This window comes from Scleropages formosus, chromosome 22 (genome assembly GCF_900964775.1).
Source record: "Scleropages formosus chromosome 22, fSclFor1.1, whole genome shotgun sequence".
Taxonomy (NCBI): Eukaryota; Metazoa; Chordata; class Actinopteri; order Osteoglossiformes; family Osteoglossidae; genus Scleropages; species Scleropages formosus.
In genome coordinates, this window is record NC_041827.1 from 5970541 (window position 1) to 5991438 (window position 20898).

Consider the following 20898-nt stretch of genomic DNA (forward strand, 5'->3'; position numbering starts at 1 on the left):
AATTGTTCTTTGTCTACAAAGCTGACCCTGTTCAGTAAAGGGCTCAAAGAAACTGCTACTTTCCCTATGAATGCCCATTCTTATTTGCCTCCATTCGTTTAATTCAAATTTAAAATTTTTTATTTGGTTTGACATTATTATTTTTATTCAAGCCCAGTTTGTTGGTCTGTTTTTAGAGCAGAAGCTGTTTTAAAGCAAAAGATCTAAACCGATAAGCAACGTTTATTTTCTGAATTGAAAGCGAATCGTGGAAATTGCGTGTGTGTATGTTAGTAGACGTACCTAGTACTTGGCTGGAAGAGTTCTCTGATGTAATGTTCATGCTTATTCAGCTGTTCTTGTCACCACTATCATTATCTGTTTCTCTGTATTTTTTTGAGTGACAGGGCTCATCTCTTCTAAATCCATGTGCATTGAGAGAGACAAGCAGAGTCTGAGACTGACAAAGAAGGTGATGTCATCCACCGTTTTTGAATATTAGGACAAAGCCTTGTTTGAAATAATGCACTTATGCATTTGAGAATCATCCTCACCTGCTGTCATTCTTAGACACTTTTTTACAGCATTTTCTACAGCTTTTTTGAGCCAACTGTTCAGTTGTTGAAAACTGTACAATTAGAGGGGCAGTTCATTACCTGTACTTTGTTAGTGCTACGCCTACACAGCATCGTTAACATAAAAACGATAATCACCTGCGGAGTCTTGCTTTTTAGTTATTAAACATTTGTAATTATGCTTTATAAATTTGACCCCAGTCATTAGTGTCCTAAACATATAGGATAATTATTTGCTGTCTTCATGGAGTTGCTCACATATAAAATTCAAATATTAATTATGTTAAAATACACACCCACACACTGTCTGAAACCGCCTGTTCCGAGTGGGGTCGCGGCAAACCGGAGCCTAACCCAGCAACACAGGGCGCAAGGCTGGAGGGGAACGGGACACACCCAGGATGGGGCGCCAGGCCGTTGCAAGGCAGCCAAAACAAGACTCGAACCCCAGACAATAAGATGGTGAAAAATTGTCAGCCTCCAAAGCATCCTTCCTAATTAAATGTCATGCAGTATTTCTAAATTTCTCTTTTAAATAATAGTACTCTTTCATTTTTGATGCATTTGAATAATTAGTAGAGGACTGACTAGTGTTTTTTTCTGCAGTAGAGATGCTGTAGAAAGTGTAACGTTTATAGAGGTTTGCGCTCAGACTTATTGACATTTGGTCCCAGTGTCTCTATTATTACTAAACACATGGACACACATTTGCATATTTTTCTGCCATTTTGCCATTATGTTCCTACATTTTCAAGGGCTGTCATGATGTAATGTTATACTTTTATGTTTTGTTTTAATTTGGTAAGTGCCACTTGAGGCTGATGCAGCAGTTTTAGACATGCCTAGACACAGCACAGCTCTCCTGAACCTCATATTAAAGTGGATTTTGGAGAGTGTCTTATTACTGTATGTACAAATTACAAACTAAACTTGTACGGTGAAGTTACCTGACTTTATGTTGCATGATGGTTTTCTCACATTTGTATACTTAAATTTGAATGAAACATCAATCTCATATTTAGAGTATAGACTGATCCCTGCACATGGGTTTTATCTGGCTGCTCTGGTTTCCTCCCACAGTCCAAGGACGTGTTTCAAATAAATTGTTGAATTAGTTGCCGTGTGTGTGTGTTTGTGTGTGTGTGTGTGTGTGTGTGTGTGTGTGTGTGTGTGTGTGAGAGAGAGAGTGAGAGAAAGAGTGTTTTATATTTTTGTGGTGTATAGATGAAACTGTAGGTAGTGTACTGTAAATCACCTCGTATGAAAAGGTATCAGTTAAATATTACATAGTATTCGTAAGTTGCTTTGGAGAAAAACTTTGGTTAAATGAATATAAAGGGAAAATTTGTAATATGGGGCATTATTAAGGATAGAATTTAGTTACTTGGAAGATACAGTATTTGTGGTTTAAGCCAAATAGTAACATTATCACCATATTTTTAACAACAGTTCATAATAAGCAAGAGAAAAATCTTTTCTTTTCTGTGTACAGAGGTACTTCCAGACAACAGGTGTCATGTATGGGGCAGCTGGTAGGTTAGTGGTTAAAGCTGCTACTACCTTTAGACCCAAAGGTCACAGGTTTAAATCCCATCTCTGGCTGTAGTATCTTTGAGCAGGGTGCTTACCCTTAAGTTACTCCAGACAAATTTCCCAGCTCTCTAAATAGGTGGAAAATTATAGTTAGCTTACCAGTATAAGTAACTTTGGAGAAAGGCATCGGATAAGTGGGTAAAACTTGTAATACCAGTAGTACACGTAATAAATTTTAGATGATAGTTATTTCAAAAGGAACTTTTGTGTTGATGTTTTCAGGTTCCATTCAATGGCTAAATACTGTACATTTCTGAGCTGGAACATTTTTATTGGTTCTTTTATATGCTGCATGATCTTATTCTTTCCCCTTAAAGTAAAAGAGCGTGACAGAGATTTGCTTTAGCTGGCCAAGATTTTGCAGCAGTACTTAAGCCTTTTCAGTGTTATCGGCACATTCTTTTCTAATCTCCTTTAGCAAGCTATACTCCACCTAGACAACATAGGCTAAGAGCCACTGGTCCACTGTAGGTTTTTTTTTTTGATGGTGTTATGCTCCCTTATGCAGAATGACACCCTAATCAGATGCACTCCCAATGTGTACTCAGTAAAATGTTTGCCAGACTACCAAAACCAGTCACCAAAGTATGAAAATGAAACCTTGGAAGAATAAACTCAATTATGGGTTTCACTTTCCACCTAAAACATGGACTAAATGCTATATTCTGATTTTCAGCTATAAACTGGCCCATCATGTGAATTGGAGGGTATTGAAACAGCTCTTCATCAGAATACTGGAGGTTTACTTTGAAAATAGGTTTTCATTGGGAATAATGGTTGATGAATTACTTTTTGTGAAATCCAGCTGTGTGGTCAGAAGTTGGTACTTGATAGCGGTTGATGCTACGGAAATATATTTGCGTGGTTTTTAACTTCTTTTACTCTGTCTTTCCCAAGGCTCCTTGTGACCCTGCAACCATGTCAACGTACGCCTTCTTACTCCTCTTCAGCCTCTGTCTATCGGGTAGCCGCAGCCACCTGCATGCAACTCCCAGGGTGCATCTCACCTTCAAAGGTGAGCCTTCCGTCCACAATTTGGTAAATAGGAATCCTGAATGTTTGAAGGCAGCTCCTTTTGCTTGCCTACACACAGAAACACTCAAGTGCACATGCAAATATGCACTTTTTTAACATCCTTTACACACACACACACACACACACACACACACACACACACACACATTTTCAGAACCGCTTGTCCCTTACGGGGTCACGGGGAACCGGAGCCTACCCGGCAACACAGGGCGTAAGGCCAGAGGGGGAAGGGGACACACCCAGGACGGGACGCCAGTCCGCCGCAAGGCACCCCAAGTGGGACTCGAACCCCAGACCCACCGGACAGCAGGACTGCGGTCCAACCCACTGCGCCACCGCGCCCCCTTTAACATCCTTTAATATTTCCTAATTCTTCTCTTAATATTGCATAATACTAATACTGTAACATGTCCATTCCCTCAGTAATACAGAATGTCCCCAGAGGAAACAATGCAGCAGAACAAAGGGCTTAGTGCTGTTGTGCTTGCATGGAACTTTATTTGAAAAGCAAGGGTATTATTGCCATCTTACCTCATTCTTTTTATTCTGTAGTAATTGTGCGTTATATTTTCTAAGCCTTGGGATAAATACTTTGATCAAAACTAATACTGAATAATTATAATAATTTTCTGTGCTGCTGCCACACCCTTGTACAGCTGTAATTAAAGCCCACTGTGTTTTCTGAGATGTGACTCACCTGAATGAATGGTTAAGCATAAGAGTTGTGCCTCTGGAGAAAGACAAGGCTGTAAGTTGGAGAAAAACCATAAATCAAAGAGAACACTTTGCAGAGCTTTGCTCTGACAGTTCAGCGCCACCATGTCAGGAACGGACAAACCAGGGAAAGCCATTTCAGCCGTCATCATTTGACCTCAATTACAGGATTGATTGTATGTTGGTTTCTTCCAAACCTTTGATTGTGTCATATGAGGCTGTGTGGTTTGAAACACGACTATAGATCTTAATGTGAGTGTCGGTGTAAATGACAAGGCAAGGGAATGACTTGAGTCTGTTCGGCAAGCTCTCTACCCACTGTGGCAGAGCACAGCATCAACACAAGGATAATACGTTGGGTTGTTTTATATTTAATCTTTCGTTGAGCAACAGTCATTTCTACGAACAAAACACTGCTGGCAGGTGGTGGAGCTCTTCAAAACGGTACAGTTAGAGTTTAACTTTACAGATCTCTGTAACTTACAAAATGGTCAATGTCAGTGACATCTCACTCAGAAAATGCAGATCAAAGTTCATGCCCAAAATTGTTCTGCAATCAGAAGGCATGGGAATATCTGTGTATCATGTGTAATATGGGGTCGGGGACAGAGCTGGGAGGAAGTCGTCGATTTCTCACGATCACGTATGCAAGTGATGACGAATGCGATTCCTCTTCTGGCAAAACAGCAAAAGGCAGATGTGGAACACATGTAGACAGAGCCTGTGGCATCCATGTTTCCCTCAACAACAGCTTAGGGAAGCAAATGAGCCCCCTGAGTAAGCGGAGGTGCCCCATCCCACAACCTGCTCCAGTATGTGAAATGGATATGCCTGTTAGGTGGTGTGTGACCTTTGTTTGGCTCAAGTCTGGACCACAGGTGTTTCTGATGGTACTTCAGTGGTTGGAGCTGCTGGCTTTCAGCTTGTAATTTGCAGGTTTGAATCCCACCTCCTGTTGGAGTCCCCCTGAGCATGGTACTTGCTCTGAGTTGTTCCAGTAAAAGTTAGCCAGCTGCCTAAATGAGTAAATCATTGTAAGTTGCTTTGAAGAGGAAGCATCAGTTTAACACAAATGTAAATGTTTCGAGGAGCCATTAGTGCTGTGTTGACAGGAAGTTGTACAGCATAGCTATACAAATGCTGTACAGAAGGTGTATACCAGGGAGTTTGCATGTTCTCCCCGTGTCTGCGTGGGTTTCCTCCGGGTGCTCTGGTTTCCACCCACAGTCCAAAGACATGCTGTTCAGGTTCCCTAACCGTGTGTGAGTGACAGAGAGAGTGTGCTCCACTCATGTATGGATGAGTGACCCCTCGTAAGTAGTGTATCTCGTAGTGTAAGTCACCTTGGTGAATAAAGTGTGTGGGCTCATAACACTACATAGTGTTCACTGGCAGTCGCTTTGGAGAAAAGCGTCTGCTAAATAAATAAATGTAAATTTAAGGCTGCAAAACATAACTGTATACATATGACACCAAGACTACTCTTCAGTGCTTTGATCTGAGCATGTTTTGCACAGACTGCAAAAAATGTGAAAAGACAGCTTCCTGTCCTACTTTGCTCTTTCTTCAAATTATCATGAACGGAATTTAGTTTGAAATCCATCCGAAAGATTAGACCCTTCCTCATTGATTCGCCACAATGGTCTTTTCCTGGGCTGGAGTATTTGCAGTCGGAGACCGATTGCTCTGATATTGATGGTGACCACTCCCCCACCTCCCCATTCCAGAAATAGATGGGCGGAAAAGTACAGTCCCCTTGGTCTCCATTTTCAGTCGGTCCGAAGATTTATTGTTTATTGTCTACAACAGGGACGCTCTTTGTTCTGTGTGGACGCCACTGAAAGGACATGCATTTTGTGTGAACTTTCCAGAAGCACTGTGTTGCCCGTTCTGTGGGATTGATTCAAATTTCCTTTGGGATGTGCATGAAAGATATCCAGGGAATATATAGATATTTATCTTTCAGATCCAGCTGAAAGCTTGAAGAGCCATAGAGGAGAACTCGCCTGTGCTCAAAAGAGGCTGTGGCTCTAGGTGAGATCCAGGTTTGAGGAGAAAAGCGGCCCATAAATTAGAAGGGGTGACATTGCTGGGAATGCAGACCTTAGGTATAAATCCCTGGATGCTTACTGTATTAATATACTATTAATTGTTTGAAGTCTCATAAGTAATGAATTTCAATTCGCATACCTTAGATCATTAAATGGGACAAATGAATATCCATCCCCCAAAGGAAATTAGGTGGTTTTTCAGTTTTTGCTGTTTCTGGTCACTGACTTTAGTACTCAGGTGCCTGAATTTGCCTCTGACTTCTTAAAATATCCTCAGCAGAAAAATGCAAAGTGCTTCAGCAGAACATAGATGTACATATTGATCATAAACAGGTCACCTTTTAGTGCTTTTTGGTGGCCAGACTCAGCATGCTGTTTTTGTGACTACTGGCCTTTCACAAACCGTCCTTAGTGACAGGTAATTTTAGTGCCACTTCCACTACAGTTAACAGGGATGGCTCAGAGACAAATGTATTTTGCCACATCACTTTTGCACTTTTCTCCTTCTCCTTGTCTGTAACTTCAGTTACTCTCTCTATATATGGTTAGATATACAATTATGTACTCATCTCTGAAATAACGGGGTTAATTCATTCTGTCAAACCACCCTGTTAGTGAATTCCTGTTGTGAGGTGTTCGAATTACTATTATTTTGAGTGGGAAAAAAAAAAAAACGGTTCCCAGACAAAAATGTAGTATTTTTGAAATTAGAAACATAAAAGGTATTTTTATGGATGACATTGGTAACTCCAGCATTTTTGCATTTTTTTATAATTTGTCTAAAAAAGTATTTCTAGATTTTTTTTAATTTTGTATTTTAATTTTTAAATAGCAGTATCCACAAAGCAGCATCACCGTGACTAAGCTTTAGCTCCAAGCAAAAAGCAGGTATGGAGCTTTCTTCCATTGGGAAAAACCCCATACTAACAATGGAGGAAAGTGGTGTCTTTTCAGGAATCTTTTATTATCATATTTATATGATGTTGAGTTTTGAAGAAAGCTGTTTTAACCTATTCCTGGACAGCTGGTATGATTCTCATTTTAAGGAGCGCTTTACCCGTGCAACGTTATTGTGTTTTCTTCTTTTTAAATTAAAAACACATTTCTACTAAAAGGATCCTTTTCTGCAGCACATTTGGAGCACCATGTGTATTCTTGTATGGTTTCTAAATACTCCTATTTACTCATTTTACACAGTTTTTGGGGATGCTGTTACTGCCGTCGTTCCAGGTGGGTGCAGTGTTTGTGAGCTATATAACAGTATTGTAGACGCACTTGTGAGAAGAAACAAAATGCAAGCGCTCTAAGAAAGTTTTACATTTATTCATTAGGCAGATGCTTTCCTCCAAAGTGACGTACAAGTTACAGTAAGTAAAACTGCATTTTGCCAACAGATGGAGAGTTGCAGATACACAATTCTCAAAGTAGTGTTTTTGCCAAAATAAATAACACAAGTAGCTGCATACAGAAGACGCACACTGTCAGAAATCCCTTGTCCTGAGCGGGGTCACGGTGAGCCGGAGCCTAACCCGGCAACAGAGGGTGCAAGGCTGGAGGGGGAAGGGACACACCCAGGACGGGACACCACTCCGTCACAAGGCACCCCCAGCAGGACTCGAACCTCAGACCCACTGGAGAGCAGGACCCGGTCCAACCCACTGCACCACCGCACCCCCTTTGGTTGAAATAACAAAAGAGTGAAAGTAGCTTTTGACAGTTAGAGGAAATGAATGCTGTGGTCATTTACCCCTTGAGAAACTGTATACCTTTTGTCATGAGAGCTGAATTTGGAGTGTCAGCATTAGTACTGTTTGGACTTAATGTTGCTATGGCTAGCTATGCTATCAGAATTATGGCTGTAATAATTAAATCGATTTCTAGCAATAGGGCAGTAGGACACTTGAATTCCTAATTGCCTGGGCACCTCCTTTGATCAGCCTGGATAAATGACAGTTTCCTAAAGCTGAGAATAAGTCTGATGCTAATCCAACGTCAACGACCGCATGTCTGGAATGGAGGTCACGGCAAGCCGGAACCTACCCAGCAACACAGGGTGCAAGGTCAAAGGGAGAGAGGGACACACTGTGGACAGGACGCTAATCTGCCACAAGGCACCCCAAGGAGGGCTCAACTCCAGACCTGCCACACAGCGGGTGGCTGGTCAAACCTGCCGCGCCACCGCACCCCCCTGATGCCAATCCATTCCTCTTAATACAGGCTTTAGATCAAGCACGAATGCTGAACATGAAATTTTTCCATACTTGTTTGATCTCGCTGCTGATGTACATCTGTGGAATTTTGATCATATGCCATTTCTTGTCTCGGCATTGCGAGTTGCCTACAACCTTCTCTTTCTAAGAAGGTCTGATGTATGTCTTTGTGTCTTGGCTGTAGCAATCATAAAAAGTGAGGACAATAAATGATTCATTAAAGAAAGCCAGTTGTATACACTTTGTGTTGTAATATTTCAGCCAATGGTTTTTAGAGAAAATACATCAGTCCATGGGCAGTGCAGCACCTGTTCAGCTTTCAGGCTGTTTGCAATAAAACTGTTGTTTTAGAAAGAGTCCTTGGCAAAGCTTCAATGTGTGAAGCCCAGCTGCTTCACTGCCATACACACACAAGTATGTAGACACATATCCCTAAACCTGTGAAGCTGCACTGACTCTCTGTGAAGAGTGGTATTGGTTACAGGGTATTTTTATTTACTTACAGGGCTTCACTGATTCTCCATTCCTTCAACAGTGGCTCCTATTATTCTTTTTCTTTTTTGCTATTTAACATTCATATACAGATTTTTATGTAATTATATGCGTTTTGTTATTAATGGCTAATACTGATAGCCATTGTATTATTTAACTGGAATATAATAATATGTTCCGACAAATATAAGTTGCTTTTAGAGCGCACAGATGGCAGTCTCACTTCTAAATTAATCGTTCTGAGAGCAGTAAAGATGCAGGGGCAATTTCGTGTTTTACAATTAATGCCCAAGCACTGGGGTGTTTCCCACTACAGCGAAACGAGATTGTATTGGGATGGGGATTTAAAACCACTGTAAGTTTCACTCCCTTTCCGAGTCTCTGCACAGCCCTTGGTGACCCTTCCATGTTTGTGTTGGAAACGGAACAAACTGTTATGATTGCTCTGTCAAGGCAAGGCACTAGAAAACAATGCTGTCTTAAGAGTGCTGTAATGTAAAGATGTCAGATATACTGAACAGGAAAGTAGTCACTCCAATTTCTTTTCCTTAGACACCGTATATGTACTTGTTTTGAAATTTACAGTCGTAAGTGTACAAACACAATTGAGACCAGAATTTTGATTGTAACTGGAATTGTTCATAAGTCATATTGCTGTGTCATGATCTCTCACACACACACACACACACACACACACACACACACACACACACTTTTTGAACTGCTTGTCCCATACGGGGTCGCGGGGAACCGGAGCCTACCCGGCAACGCAGGGCGTAAGGCCGGAGGGGGAGGGGACACACCCAGGACAGTCCACCAGTCCGCCACAAGGCATCCCAAGCGGGACTCGAACCCCAGACCCACCAGAGAGCAGGAACTGGTCCAACCCACTGCGCCACCACACCCCCCTAGATATGAAGCAAGACATCCTAAAAATATAGTAACAGTTTTATATAAGAAATGGACTAAAATGCCTCATCACTTTACCTATTGCTTTTCTCTAAAGCAACTTACACTTATTTAACCATTTGTACAGGTGGGCAATTATACTGGAGAAAGTCAGGACAAGTACCTTGCTTACAGGTGTTACAACTGGAGATGGGATTTGAAGCAGTGACCGTCATATCTAAAGGCAGTAGCTTTAACCCCTATGCTACAAGCTGCCCTGAGCTCCCCCGAGCTCCCCCCCTCCTAATGGATATACAGGTCTGATCAGCAGCCACAGTATTTGGAGTTATTGTTTTTATGTTGTTATTATAATGGAGTTCCACTAGTTAAATATAAAGGGTTCACCTACTTTTTCCATCAATGACCTTCATTGTTTAAAGTATTTGTTCCACAAATATACTGCAATGTAAAATGATGTGTGTGTGGTGTTTTTAATAAGGCTGTCTTTACTTATTAGTATGATTTAGAAGACGGTCAGATCACATTTTAGGAGCCCTTCATGCAGAAATCCAGAGTATTCTAACGTCTGTAGCTGCCGTTCCATCCTCTGCTTGCCAGGGGTTGAGAAGGCAGGCGCAGGTCTGAACAAGTGTCTCCTTTAGAACTCCCACTCCCCTTGTACATAGATGCTGGGAATTCTGGACAGAGGCGCTTGGAACAGGATGAGAGGAGCCCTTGAAATAGAACCCTTGCCCACCCCCCACACACTCACACATGCAGCGAGGCCTGGAATGGTTCACATTGTCCACATGTCAGCCACGCAGCTGTGGAGGGGGCCAAAGGGGCAGCCATCTTTCCGCACCTAGTTAGACTGTCCACAGTGTCCACCTGTACTGGAACGTGTGGAACCAGTGAAAGCGTGTGCTGCTTGAAGCCCTTTCCCTGAGTTTGTGTTTTGCGCTCACACACTCAGCAATTATCAAAGTTCACAACATCAAGGTTAACACCATCTCCAGAACAACTTTTCTTTTCTCCCAATAAATTGAATCATTAATCATCCACTCTTTTGGCTCTGTGCTCAATCCCTCATCCAAAATGTTTTTACATGGTGCATTGTCTTGTCTTTCATTGTTAGGGGGAGTGTCACCTGCGCTACCACTTGCATTTTGCTTCTGTCTGGCTGCATGGTTCAACCCGCATCCAGTACAAGTCACTGGGTTGGCAGCCTCTTGTGTGGTTTAGTGCAGAGAACCTTGAGCCTCTTATCGGATCTCGCATCACATCCTGTACACACTGCCGCTCTATCTCCAGAGATGCTGCTGGTGTGAACCACCTGAAAAGTGTCTGCCCTTCGAGGTGTAATAGTCTGGAGTCTTGCTGTGAGCTGGCGCAGTTGCTTGATTTTTCTTGAAAGTCTCGGGCTGAAAATGGGATGAAATTGTCCTGCAGGTTTTAGTAAAATATGACAAAGTCTGTTGACAGGCATAGAATGGCCTGCTGGAATTTTAGTGAAACTCCCACAGGGAGTCCTCAGGTTCTAATGAACTGTACTGGTGACTCACCAAACGTCCACTGGAAAACAGATGTGCTCTATTTCTCTTTCGTCTCTACAGAGACTTAGATTTTTCTCTAACGTCCTCTTTATTGAAGCTTCTTTAACATTTTTCTGCTCATCGTACTGCCCACCCCAGTAGTAGAAGGTGACGTGAAAAACTGTAGACTGCATGAGACGATGAGAACAGTTTTAACTTTGGCTTCTCTCTCATCCCTTCAGCGTGCTTTTGAAACAAGAGCTGAGCCCGTCTCTCATCTCCCCACCTGCTCCAGCTTCTGGCGGGTCGCAGGGACAAAACAAAATGCCACAGCAGAAGGAAGAGTGTAGTTTAGCTCCCCCTGGTGTCGCCTGAATCGAGCCCTTGAGATTCACAGGCTGTGAATTGTCCCCGTCTCCCGAACATAAATATCACCATGTGAGCGCTTTCAGTGGCAGGAGGGAATATATGACTTTTACATGTTCGTGATATCAGTTTCGCAATGCTAAATGACTTAGTGTTTCTCCGATGGGACACAGAGTGTGAGTCGGGACATGTGACATTGTGTAAATGAGAAGAGAAAGGGTGATGAACGCTGATGTGCCACACAGAGCTGCTGGAGACCAAGACCATCAGGCCTTTCAGCTTTTCCTTCAACACAAGTGACTACCGCATCCTCCTCATGGACCAGGACCAGGGCCGCCTGTACCTTGGCAGTCGCGAGTACTTGGTGGCTCTAGACATGCAAAATGTCAACAAGGAGCCCCTCATTGTAAGGACCTATCTATGCACCTTTCTTTCATGAATTATTCATTGTTAATGGCCCATGCCGATGTGCGTTACAGCGGGTTTAATGGCCCTAATGCACGTTTACGCCAGAGGGAGAAGAAAAGCTAACCAGAGGTGTTCTGTTTCTCTGCCTCTCTGTCTCAGATCCATTGGCCTGCCACTTCCCAGAGAAAGGGGGAGTGTAGAATGACAGGAAAAGGGGAGCAGGTGAGTCTAGGATCCATGATTCATCTCCGATCTGTTTACCAGTCTCATTCCAGAGAATAAAAATTAACTTTTACTTTCTCAGACTAGTACTAACAACTCAGACCAAACATCTTAGTAACGGATTCAAAGTTGAAAATGCTGCCAGGAAAAGCTTTACATTTACTCCCATTCGACTGTGTCTTTGTGCATCAGGGAGAGTGTGCCAACTTTGTGCGTCTGATCGAGCCATGGAACCGAACACATCTGTATACCTGCGGCACTGGGGCCTACAGACCTATCTGCACCTTCATCAACCGGGGCTGGAAAGCTGAGGTATTGTGCTGAACTCCTGCCCTCGAAGTCTTCGCCGTGTAATACCAGTGGTCGCACGTCTCTCATGACCTCTTGTGTGGTCTCAGATCTCTTTTTTCTTCCTACCTGCCCACTCTTTGTGCAGGATTATGTCTTCAGGCTGGTTCCTGGGTATGTGGATTCAGGCAAGGGAAAGTGCTCCTATGACCCCAATCAGGAAAACATAGCCACCCTTATCAGTAAGGTTTCGTTCAATCTTTCTAACTTTTTGCTGTCTGACTCTTGGCTTATGTTGTACAAAAGCATAATTTCCTTTATCTTTTAATTTTTCTCTTCCGTGTGTTCTCTTGTGACTAAGAACATAAATGATGTTGACCAGATGTACTAATGAGGACATCCCAGTTTTGGGTAAAAAAAAAAAGTCAGGAGCAAATGCCCTTTCTGAAAAGAAGCAAAACTAGCATTCCAGCAGCCCCCTTCCCCCCTTTATATTTCTATGCTTGTAATTTTTCATTCTCTGACCCCCCCGGTCTAGATGGGAATTTGTATGCAGGGGTTCATGTTGACTTCATGGGAACAGACCCAGCTGTGTTCAAGACCATGGGTGATACACCAGCAATCAGAACGGAGCAATATGACTCCAGATGGCTCAATGGTGAGTATACAGGGTGTGCAGCAACAACCATTTACACCAGGAAAGGAGATCTGGTGTGTATGACAATGTAACGGCAGCACCGTGTGAGGATGCCCCTCTCTGGTTTCTTCCCAGAGCCAGTATTCATTCAGATCCGGCAGATTCGAGACAGCTCAGAGAGGAACGATGACAAGCTCTACTTCTTCTTCCGTGAGAAGAATCTGGACGCAGTGGGCGGAGCTAGCCCCAGCGTTCTTTCCAGGGTGGGACGCATCTGCCTGGTAAAGCATGTTTTTTTATCTGCCTAATTTTCAAACAGGCCCCCTCCTGTTCAAATTACACGTACAGTAGACTGTATTCTGGAAAACTTATAATCCTCTTCCATCTTCCTCAATTTTTTTAACCTCTCTCTGAGGTTTTGAATTCAAAACCTGGTATTAGAGTCTACCCAGTTTGAACATGAGTTGGATGTTGATGTTTAGTCATCTCGCTGATGCTTTTCTTCAAAGTGACTTACGGTGTTAAGCTCCTCACAATTATTTACCCATTTATACAGTTAAATAATTTTACTGGAGCAATTGCAGGGTAAGTATCGTGCTCAAGGGTACTACAGCTGGAGGTGGGATTCAAACCTACAACTTTTGGGTCCAAGGGCAACAGCTCCAACCATTTAGAGATGCAACTAAAAATGCCGCAGGGATGGTGAAGGATGGTGGAATATTCAAAGAAATCACAAAAAATAACAAACATCCCCAATTAGGTATTAGATATATGTGTATCCTGTGTTATTGCAGTCCATCTGGGATTGTTTTTTCATTTAGTAAGAAAGTCTGTCATCCCGCTGTTAACGATTAAACGTTAGTTTCCTGTTTTTTTTCCAGAATGATGATGGGGGTCAGAAATCACTGGTGAATAAATGGACCACTTTTCTGAAGGCACGGTTGGTTTGCTCCGTAATTGGAGAGGATGGTGTGGAGACCTACTTCGACGAACTCAGTGAGACAAGTCCTCGAACTCATTCAGCTAGTTATTAGCTAGACATGTTTAGCTCTGTATCATATGAACCTACTTCTTTTGTGTTCCTGTCTTTAGGAGATGTTTTTATTCAGCCCACTCACGATGAACGCAATCCTGTAATTTATGCCGTCTTCACTATTGCCGGGTAAAGTGATCTTCAGGACCAGTTTAGCGTCATGTTCTTGTCTCCGACTTCTGTCTTACTGCCACTCCTTTTCCTTTTTTCTCACTTTTCGTTGAGTTCCTGTCTTTAATGGCATATTTTTGTCTGTAATTCTTCCGTTTTCTCTCGCTGTTTTGCTCCACGTAAGTAGTGTTTTTTTGTTTATTAATCCAGCGTCTGATTCTTTGCATCCTCTCCCAGCTCCGTGTTCAAAGGCTCGGCAGTTTGTGTGTACTCCATGGCCGACATCCGAAACGTTTTCAACGGCCCGTTCTCGCACAAGCACGGTCACAACTACCAGTGGACCCCCTATTCTGGCAAGATCCCATACCCTCGCCCTGGCACTGTGAGTCTAAGTTCTCAAAGGGTCGCCTCTGCGTGCTTTTTCCCCTCTTGCGGTCGGCCTTCCCACGGTAACTATAGCAGTACCTTCTTTCTGCGCCGCTGTTTTCTCGCTATGCTTCTCACGTTGTATTTCTCTCACTCAAATCCTTTCATGTCTGCGAGCGGTGGCACGCAGCAGCATGTTCGCACGTGTAACCGTTTCAAACGTGTGTGTGGAAATTATGCAATGTGACAAATTTTTTCTAAGCTTTTATTTATGTTGATTATTGCGTTGATTGTGATTAAAATTTCCTGACTACAAAAATACCACTAGTTCTTCTAGACTCTCAATTTTAGCCACAGAATCTTGCAGCCACTGGAAGATTCTGGAATGCTCCAGAACATTCTTAAAAGTACCAAAACATTCTAGAAAGTATCAGATCCTGAAAGGTACTGAAATATCTGGTGCTTGTAACCCCATGGCAAAATTTGTCGGAATTTGGTCATTTCAAGAATATGGAATATTTTTATAAAAACTGACATATACTATGAAGTAATGCCAAAACCATGCTGAATGAATATTGCAAAAAAATTAACAGAGTAAAATCTTTGTTACATTGTGTCATTAGATCTTTAACAGAAAACACATGCATTTCTGCATCTCCCTCCCTGTTTCTGCCCCATTTGTCATTCTTTCTTCTCTTTCTTCTGTTTTTTTTGTTTTCTTCTCTTTTTCTCCCAGTGTCCTGGAGGCACCTTCACCCCAGGGCTGCGCTCCACAAAGGAGTTTTCTGATGAGGCCATTAATTTTGTGCGTACACACCCCCTCATGTACCACGCTGTGTACCCGCTTCACAAGCGCCCCCTCGTGGTGCGCACAGGGGTGGACTACCGCTTCACTACCATCGCAGTGGACCTGGTGGATGCAGTGGATGGGCGCTACGAGGTTCTTTTCCTGGGAACTGGTGAGTGACTGCCGCCGTTGCTTCTGTAGCAGGACGCTGGACAAAATGTGACTTTCCGCTTTTGTATAGATCGTGGAACAGTTCAAAAGGTGATAGTTCTTCCAAAAGATCCAAGCACCATGGAAGAGCTCATTTTGGAAGAAGTGGAGGTTTTCAGGGTAATTATTTCCTTCTTGGATTATCTCATTAGTGATTTCTTCCTTGATCGACGCATGGTGTAACACAGTGGTTCTTAATTTTTCAGATTCCAACTCCAGTTAAAACGATGAAGATATCATCTAAAAGGGTAAACCTTTTACATATGCTTTGATAAGAATTTGCCCTAAAGGAATTTTCTGTCCTTCTGATGGGAAAGACGTGTGTAGCTCCAGTATGTTCAAATGTCTAAAGCAGGTGTTTTTTAGTATGTGATAGATAATAATCTGCAGGAAAATTGATGTTTTGTGTGATGTTAAGCCTCTGCCTGTCTGTATTTTACGATTGCAGCAACAGCTGTACGTTTCATCGGAGGCAGGGCTCACACAGGTGTCCCTGCACAGGTGTGCTGTCTATGGCAAGGCCTGCTCTGACTGCTGCCTGGCCCGGGACCCATACTGCGCTTGGGATGGGGACACCTGTGCCCCCTTCACACCAGCCACTAAGCGGTAGGAGCACCGTACTGTATGCCATGGTTAGCAGCTCAATCCCCCACCCGTTGCATTGCATGAAACATCTGTATCTCCTACTCAGGCGGAGCAGAAGGCAAGATATCAAACACGGAGACCCCTTGCGCCAGTGCCGAGGCTACAACGCCAAAGGTGTTGTTCAGTAGTTTTCGTCATTACCACAAAAATTTCACCTAGTCCATATACACTTCTATAATTACTGCAGTAAAGTCCTCACTAGTGCAGTGAGTAGCATTTGTATGTCAGTTCTTGCATTAACAGCTGGTTAGAGATGTACAAACACTTTAGCTCCTGTGTCCCTTTGCCCCAGTTGAGAATCGCCTGAAGGAAACGGTTCAGTTTGGCGTTGAAGGCAGCAGTGCATTTTTGGAATGTCGGCCCAGATCTCCACAGGCAACTGTGAAGTGGCTTTTTCAAAAGGACATGAAGAGCAAGAGGAAAGCGGTAAGGCAGGGAACACCAGAGTGTCTCTGAGACCCGAGAAAGCTTCTGTCTGAGATGTTTTTTCTTGTGTCTGCTCTTGTGCAGGCCTGTAGCCCTCCCACTTTTTCCCTTTTCACAAATTTGATCCCTATTCCCTTTGTCTGTCACTCTTACACCACACCTGTCCTCAACCCATCCAGCTCCACCGGGACAGAGAGATCCTGAGGACGGCCCAGGGCATCCTGCTGAAGTCGGTTAGCCAGGCTGACGGTGGGCTCTACCACTGCCTGGCCACTGAGAATAAGTTTAAACACACGGTGGCCCGGGTGGCCCTGCGAGTCCTGAACCGTGAGATCGTGGAAGCTCTCACCTCCCCCGACAGCCCCGTTGACCACCAGCACCCGTATCCCCCACCCCCACCGCCCCCTCCTCCCCAGACTCCCTCGCCAAAGCTGGAGCTCCAGTTCATGGACCACTACTGCCAGTCATACTGGCAGCAGCCCAGGCGCACTAGTAGGAGGCATGTGGAGGACCAGACACTGAAGCACAGTCACTAAAACCCATTCCAGCCTGGTGCTCTAACCTGTGCCCTTCTGTGGAATTGACTTAATTATCTGACTGACTGAGCCCAGTCTCGATGGGGCACATCTGGAGATGGCCTCGCCGTGGCTCCGTCCAGCATTCGTAAAGGCCACCGAATCACACTGGACGCACCTTCTGCAGGTCTGTTTACACTGTGTGCATTTATAAGTTCCTCTAGCCTTTCTAACACGTTTTTTAATCCTTCATTAGGGTCAATTCTTCAGTCACACTCCGATTGTATATTCAGCCAAGGCATCAAAGTGCTTTTCTGTACGCGCCGTCCCTTTTTTTTTTTTTTAAATATTTCTGTTCTTATTTGCACAATAGACAACGCATAATACTGACCAAGCAACCAAGAAACTGAAGATGCATTTTTTAGGATAACCACTGATAGCATCGAAGACCATCAAATGACTTTATCAACCAAATAAATAAATACAAGAAAAATGTGGTAGATGTACTCATGTTACAGATTTATAGCATTATAGTGGTGTGCAATATAACAACATGTTAATTTGTGCAGTCACCGTAAATGTGTTTCTTCTTATAAACACAAATAACCGGCATTCTACAAAACATTTGCTGTAGATCTTCCCAGATGATTTTTGAATATTCATAGTAACTAATTAGTGCATGAACCTGCTTAAATATTTGGGTAGAAGTTGTGACACTGTGGTAGGAATAATGTTTTACCTAGAGGTGACACCATAAATATGCATGGTTGTAAAATCACTCGTATTACACATGTGTGACTATCTTTAGCAGAAATCTGCTTTCTCTCAATGTTTCATAATTCCTGTGACTGTTAGAGCATTGTCTTCTAATATGGAGGAAGTTTTAAGCTGAAGTTGTGTTTCCCATTATGTGTCAGTTTTAAAGCTGGAGAAACAAAGGTGCACCTGTTGAACAAGAGTTAATATATAGATTGAAAGTATAGGACCAAAATATCTTAGACTGTATGTGAGACCTCTGAAATCATGCTTTGTGTGTGCTTTCTCACAAGGGTAGAATAAAGACTTTCATTTTATGCAAAATATTCTATTTCCATATTGCTCAGAATCAGTCAAAATAAAATATTAAAAAAAAAATAAATAAAGAGCAACAGCGCAAATTCTTCTACAAAGGTAATCTCAAAAGCTGAATTACTGAATTCATCAGCGCATCCTGTTGTATTGCTGATCATCATAAAGATTCACATTCTTTCTGTACATAAAGTGTACATGTTCTGATCGAGGTAAACTATTTTTGAAGTCTTTAGTCAGCTGTCTGAACTCCTCACTGCTCAGTTCGCGAGGTACCTTTTGTCCTACTTTTCTCTTTTTTTTTGTCATCCTCTACACACTGGACTGACTGTGGGGATGCTGGAAATGATGATCAGTATAATGAGTTACAATAACTGCCACAGTCATGTACGGTGAGTGGCGGATGTACGTGTGTTCATCTGACAATAATTAGTCATAGATCCTCGTGTTTTTATTTTCCTATTGGTTCCATCACGCAGGATTTATTGTTTGAACGTGTGTAGTCCTGGGGGTGCACTTTCATACCGGTGGTCATCAAGTGGGAAAGGACAGTGGGAGGATAAGTGTTTTAGGTGGATCATCCACATTATGTGAGAGGAGGATCTTGTTGGACACACTAAATATAAATAAATACAAATATAGTAGTAGAATATGATGCCATACTTTTCTATATTGTTTTATAATAATTGAAAAAAAAAGATTTGTATAATAATTTTTGGGTGACTACATCGTGGACCATTCCAGCAAATAACTGAAATAATAAGTTGTGTATTAAGTTCATATGAATTATGAACTGTGTGATGTTTTTCTAATTATTCATGCTTTCACATGTCTAAATATCATGCTTTGCATGTCCAAATTTAGAATTCATCATACACAGTGATGGTTTCAAATCTAGTTTGAAAAGAGCAAACAACTAACATTTTTTCCTATTATTAAAATGATTTCTTTTATTTATCTTTAAAATAAGAATTTAGTTGTATCCAAATGGAAAAATAATAAATTATATTTTGGCTACAATACAGGAATGTGCAGCCAGTAAATAATTTCTTGAAGCAGGAGTTCAATTTTAGCGTATTGCATTTGGTTTGGACATTATGGGGAATTCCCTGTGACGTCTGTTTCAAACCGTTGTTTTAAATAAACTTGTACTCCTTTCAGGACAGTCAGGAAGATTATCATATTATAGCTAATACATCACAGGCTGACCTTGTTCTTGTGCTGCACAAGCTATTAAATTACCGCAGTACTTCAAACATTCTGTGCCATGGGCAACAAATGTAAACTGGCTTTTGTGTATCTGCTTTCCTTACATCATTAGCCAAAATCTACTTCTACATTCTCGACATATGTTTTTCATGTATGCTTTGCCCGATCTATATACTGAAGTTATAAACATGACTAACAGCCTTTTCTGTAAAGCTGGAGCCAGACTTGTCTTGTTTTGCCTTCACTGATCCTCTTCTTTATCGTGGCATAATTTTTTAACAAATTATGGTTTAAAAAAATGTACTGAATTGATTTCGTACATTTTTTTTTAAATTCCAAGTCAGTGTTAATCCTAGTACTAGTTGAATCATATGTGAAATGGGATGTATAAGCATAGTGCAAGAGACCCTTTTTTAACAATATTCAGTTCAAGTGCGTTACCTTAAATGTACACTTCCTCTACCTGTGAGGTGTCCCTGGAGGTGGTACCACACGGTATAATGACAGAGTTACACATGCTGATGCTTTTAGTCATGTTTTGGCAACTTTTTGAAGATACTCATGCTAATTAAATACACAAAATCACTTCTTGCTTAAAAATGTTGGCTTCCCATTAACTGCCACCATTGCCTTTGTTCTCATGATTGACAGACAGGTCTGTAATATGTACTGTACACCAATTTACTGAATTTACCATTCATTACCAGGGCTCTCCATTAATGTGTTCTTGGACCCCTGGTGAATTCAAGAACTGAGATTCATCAAATATCATCTTAACTGAATGAGTGTACACATGTGAACATGTTGTGAAAATAGAAAAATGTCAGCGAAATGCCCCTCGGGAAACTGATCGGGAGTTGTCGGTGCGGCATGGAGGCAGCAATGGCCTCGGAACTAGGAACATGTCTCCATCCCTCTACAAGTAATTGCTGTAGTTTTTCTTACTTTGACATGTCTCAAAGGCTCTTTTTCTTCATCGATGAATGCATGTGTTCTTTTTATTGCAATAAAATCTGCACTGTGGAAAGCAAGCGACTGACCAGGTAAATTTGTATTGTTTCATTGGTTTGAGTTCACAGGAAGAGTTATCAATACTATTTGAAGCAGTAAATGAAAGAAGAAACATTTTAATGCTTAAACTGGTGTTTTGTCCAGTTGCTTTTTGGCTCATGAACAATAGGACAGCCTTCCTTTAGAAGGTGCAAATTCAGATAATCCCCATCACGTTTTTTTTTTTCTTTTTTTACAATGTCTGACTTTCCTTGATTTCCGTGAATTAGGCAAAAGGAGAAAGCCCAGTTCACAAAAAAATGATGTATACCTTTATTGAACAAAGAATTACACAAATACCATTTTGCATTTACAATTAACAAGAAAAGTTTGACCTTTTAGCAACAGTGTACTTCAGCCACTTGGTCCTGCCCTGGTCACACCAGTAGTCAGCTGTCTTCTTTGGGCCTGGTGTGTGGTCCCTTAGTTTGGTTGAAACCATTTTAAAACTGCCACGTACATGCCTCAGATTTGCTCGAAAAAGGTAT

General features: G+C 42.1%; 1 protein-coding gene across 3 annotated transcripts; it reads left to right on the top strand.

Moving 5' to 3' along the window:
• The first annotated feature begins 391 nt into the window (after positions 1–391).
• Positions 392–18163, top strand: LOC108918455 (semaphorin-3F-like). Of its 3 annotated transcripts, XM_018725713.2 has the most exons (18): positions 392–451; positions 3045–3162; positions 11681–11841; positions 12003–12065; positions 12258–12377; positions 12502–12595; positions 12892–13011; positions 13126–13271; positions 13872–13986; positions 14083–14152; positions 14372–14516; positions 15237–15459; positions 15529–15617; positions 15704–15745; positions 15946–16103; positions 16189–16256; positions 16435–16568; positions 16748–18163. In XM_018725713.2, exons 1-18 carry the CDS (start codon positions 407–409, stop codon positions 17102–17104), a joined length of 2268 nt encoding a protein of 755 aa, XP_018581229.1. In that variant the 5' UTR covers positions 392–406; the 3' UTR covers positions 17105–18163. The 3 variants fall into 3 exon arrangements, with proteins under 3 accessions (XP_018581229.1, XP_018581230.1, XP_018581231.1); XM_018725714.2 differs by lacking the exon at positions 392–451 and having other exon boundaries at positions 3109–3185; XM_018725715.2 differs by lacking the exons at positions 392–451; positions 3045–3162 and adding an exon at positions 10041–11507.
• The last annotated feature ends 2735 nt before the right edge of the window (positions 18164–20898 follow it).

Coding starts and splice junctions, on each gene's coding strand:
- LOC108918455 (XM_018725713.2), top strand. CDS start 407: ATGTGCATTGAGAGAGACAAGCAGAGTCTGAGACTGACAAAGAAG. Junction 14,517..15,236: donor CATACCCTCGCCCTGGCACT/GTGAGTCTAAGT, acceptor TTTTTCTCCCAG/TGTCCTGGAGGCACCTTCAC. Junction 15,746..15,945: donor TGAAGATATCATCTAAAAGG/GTAAACCTTTTA, acceptor TTACGATTGCAG/CAACAGCTGTACGTTTCATC.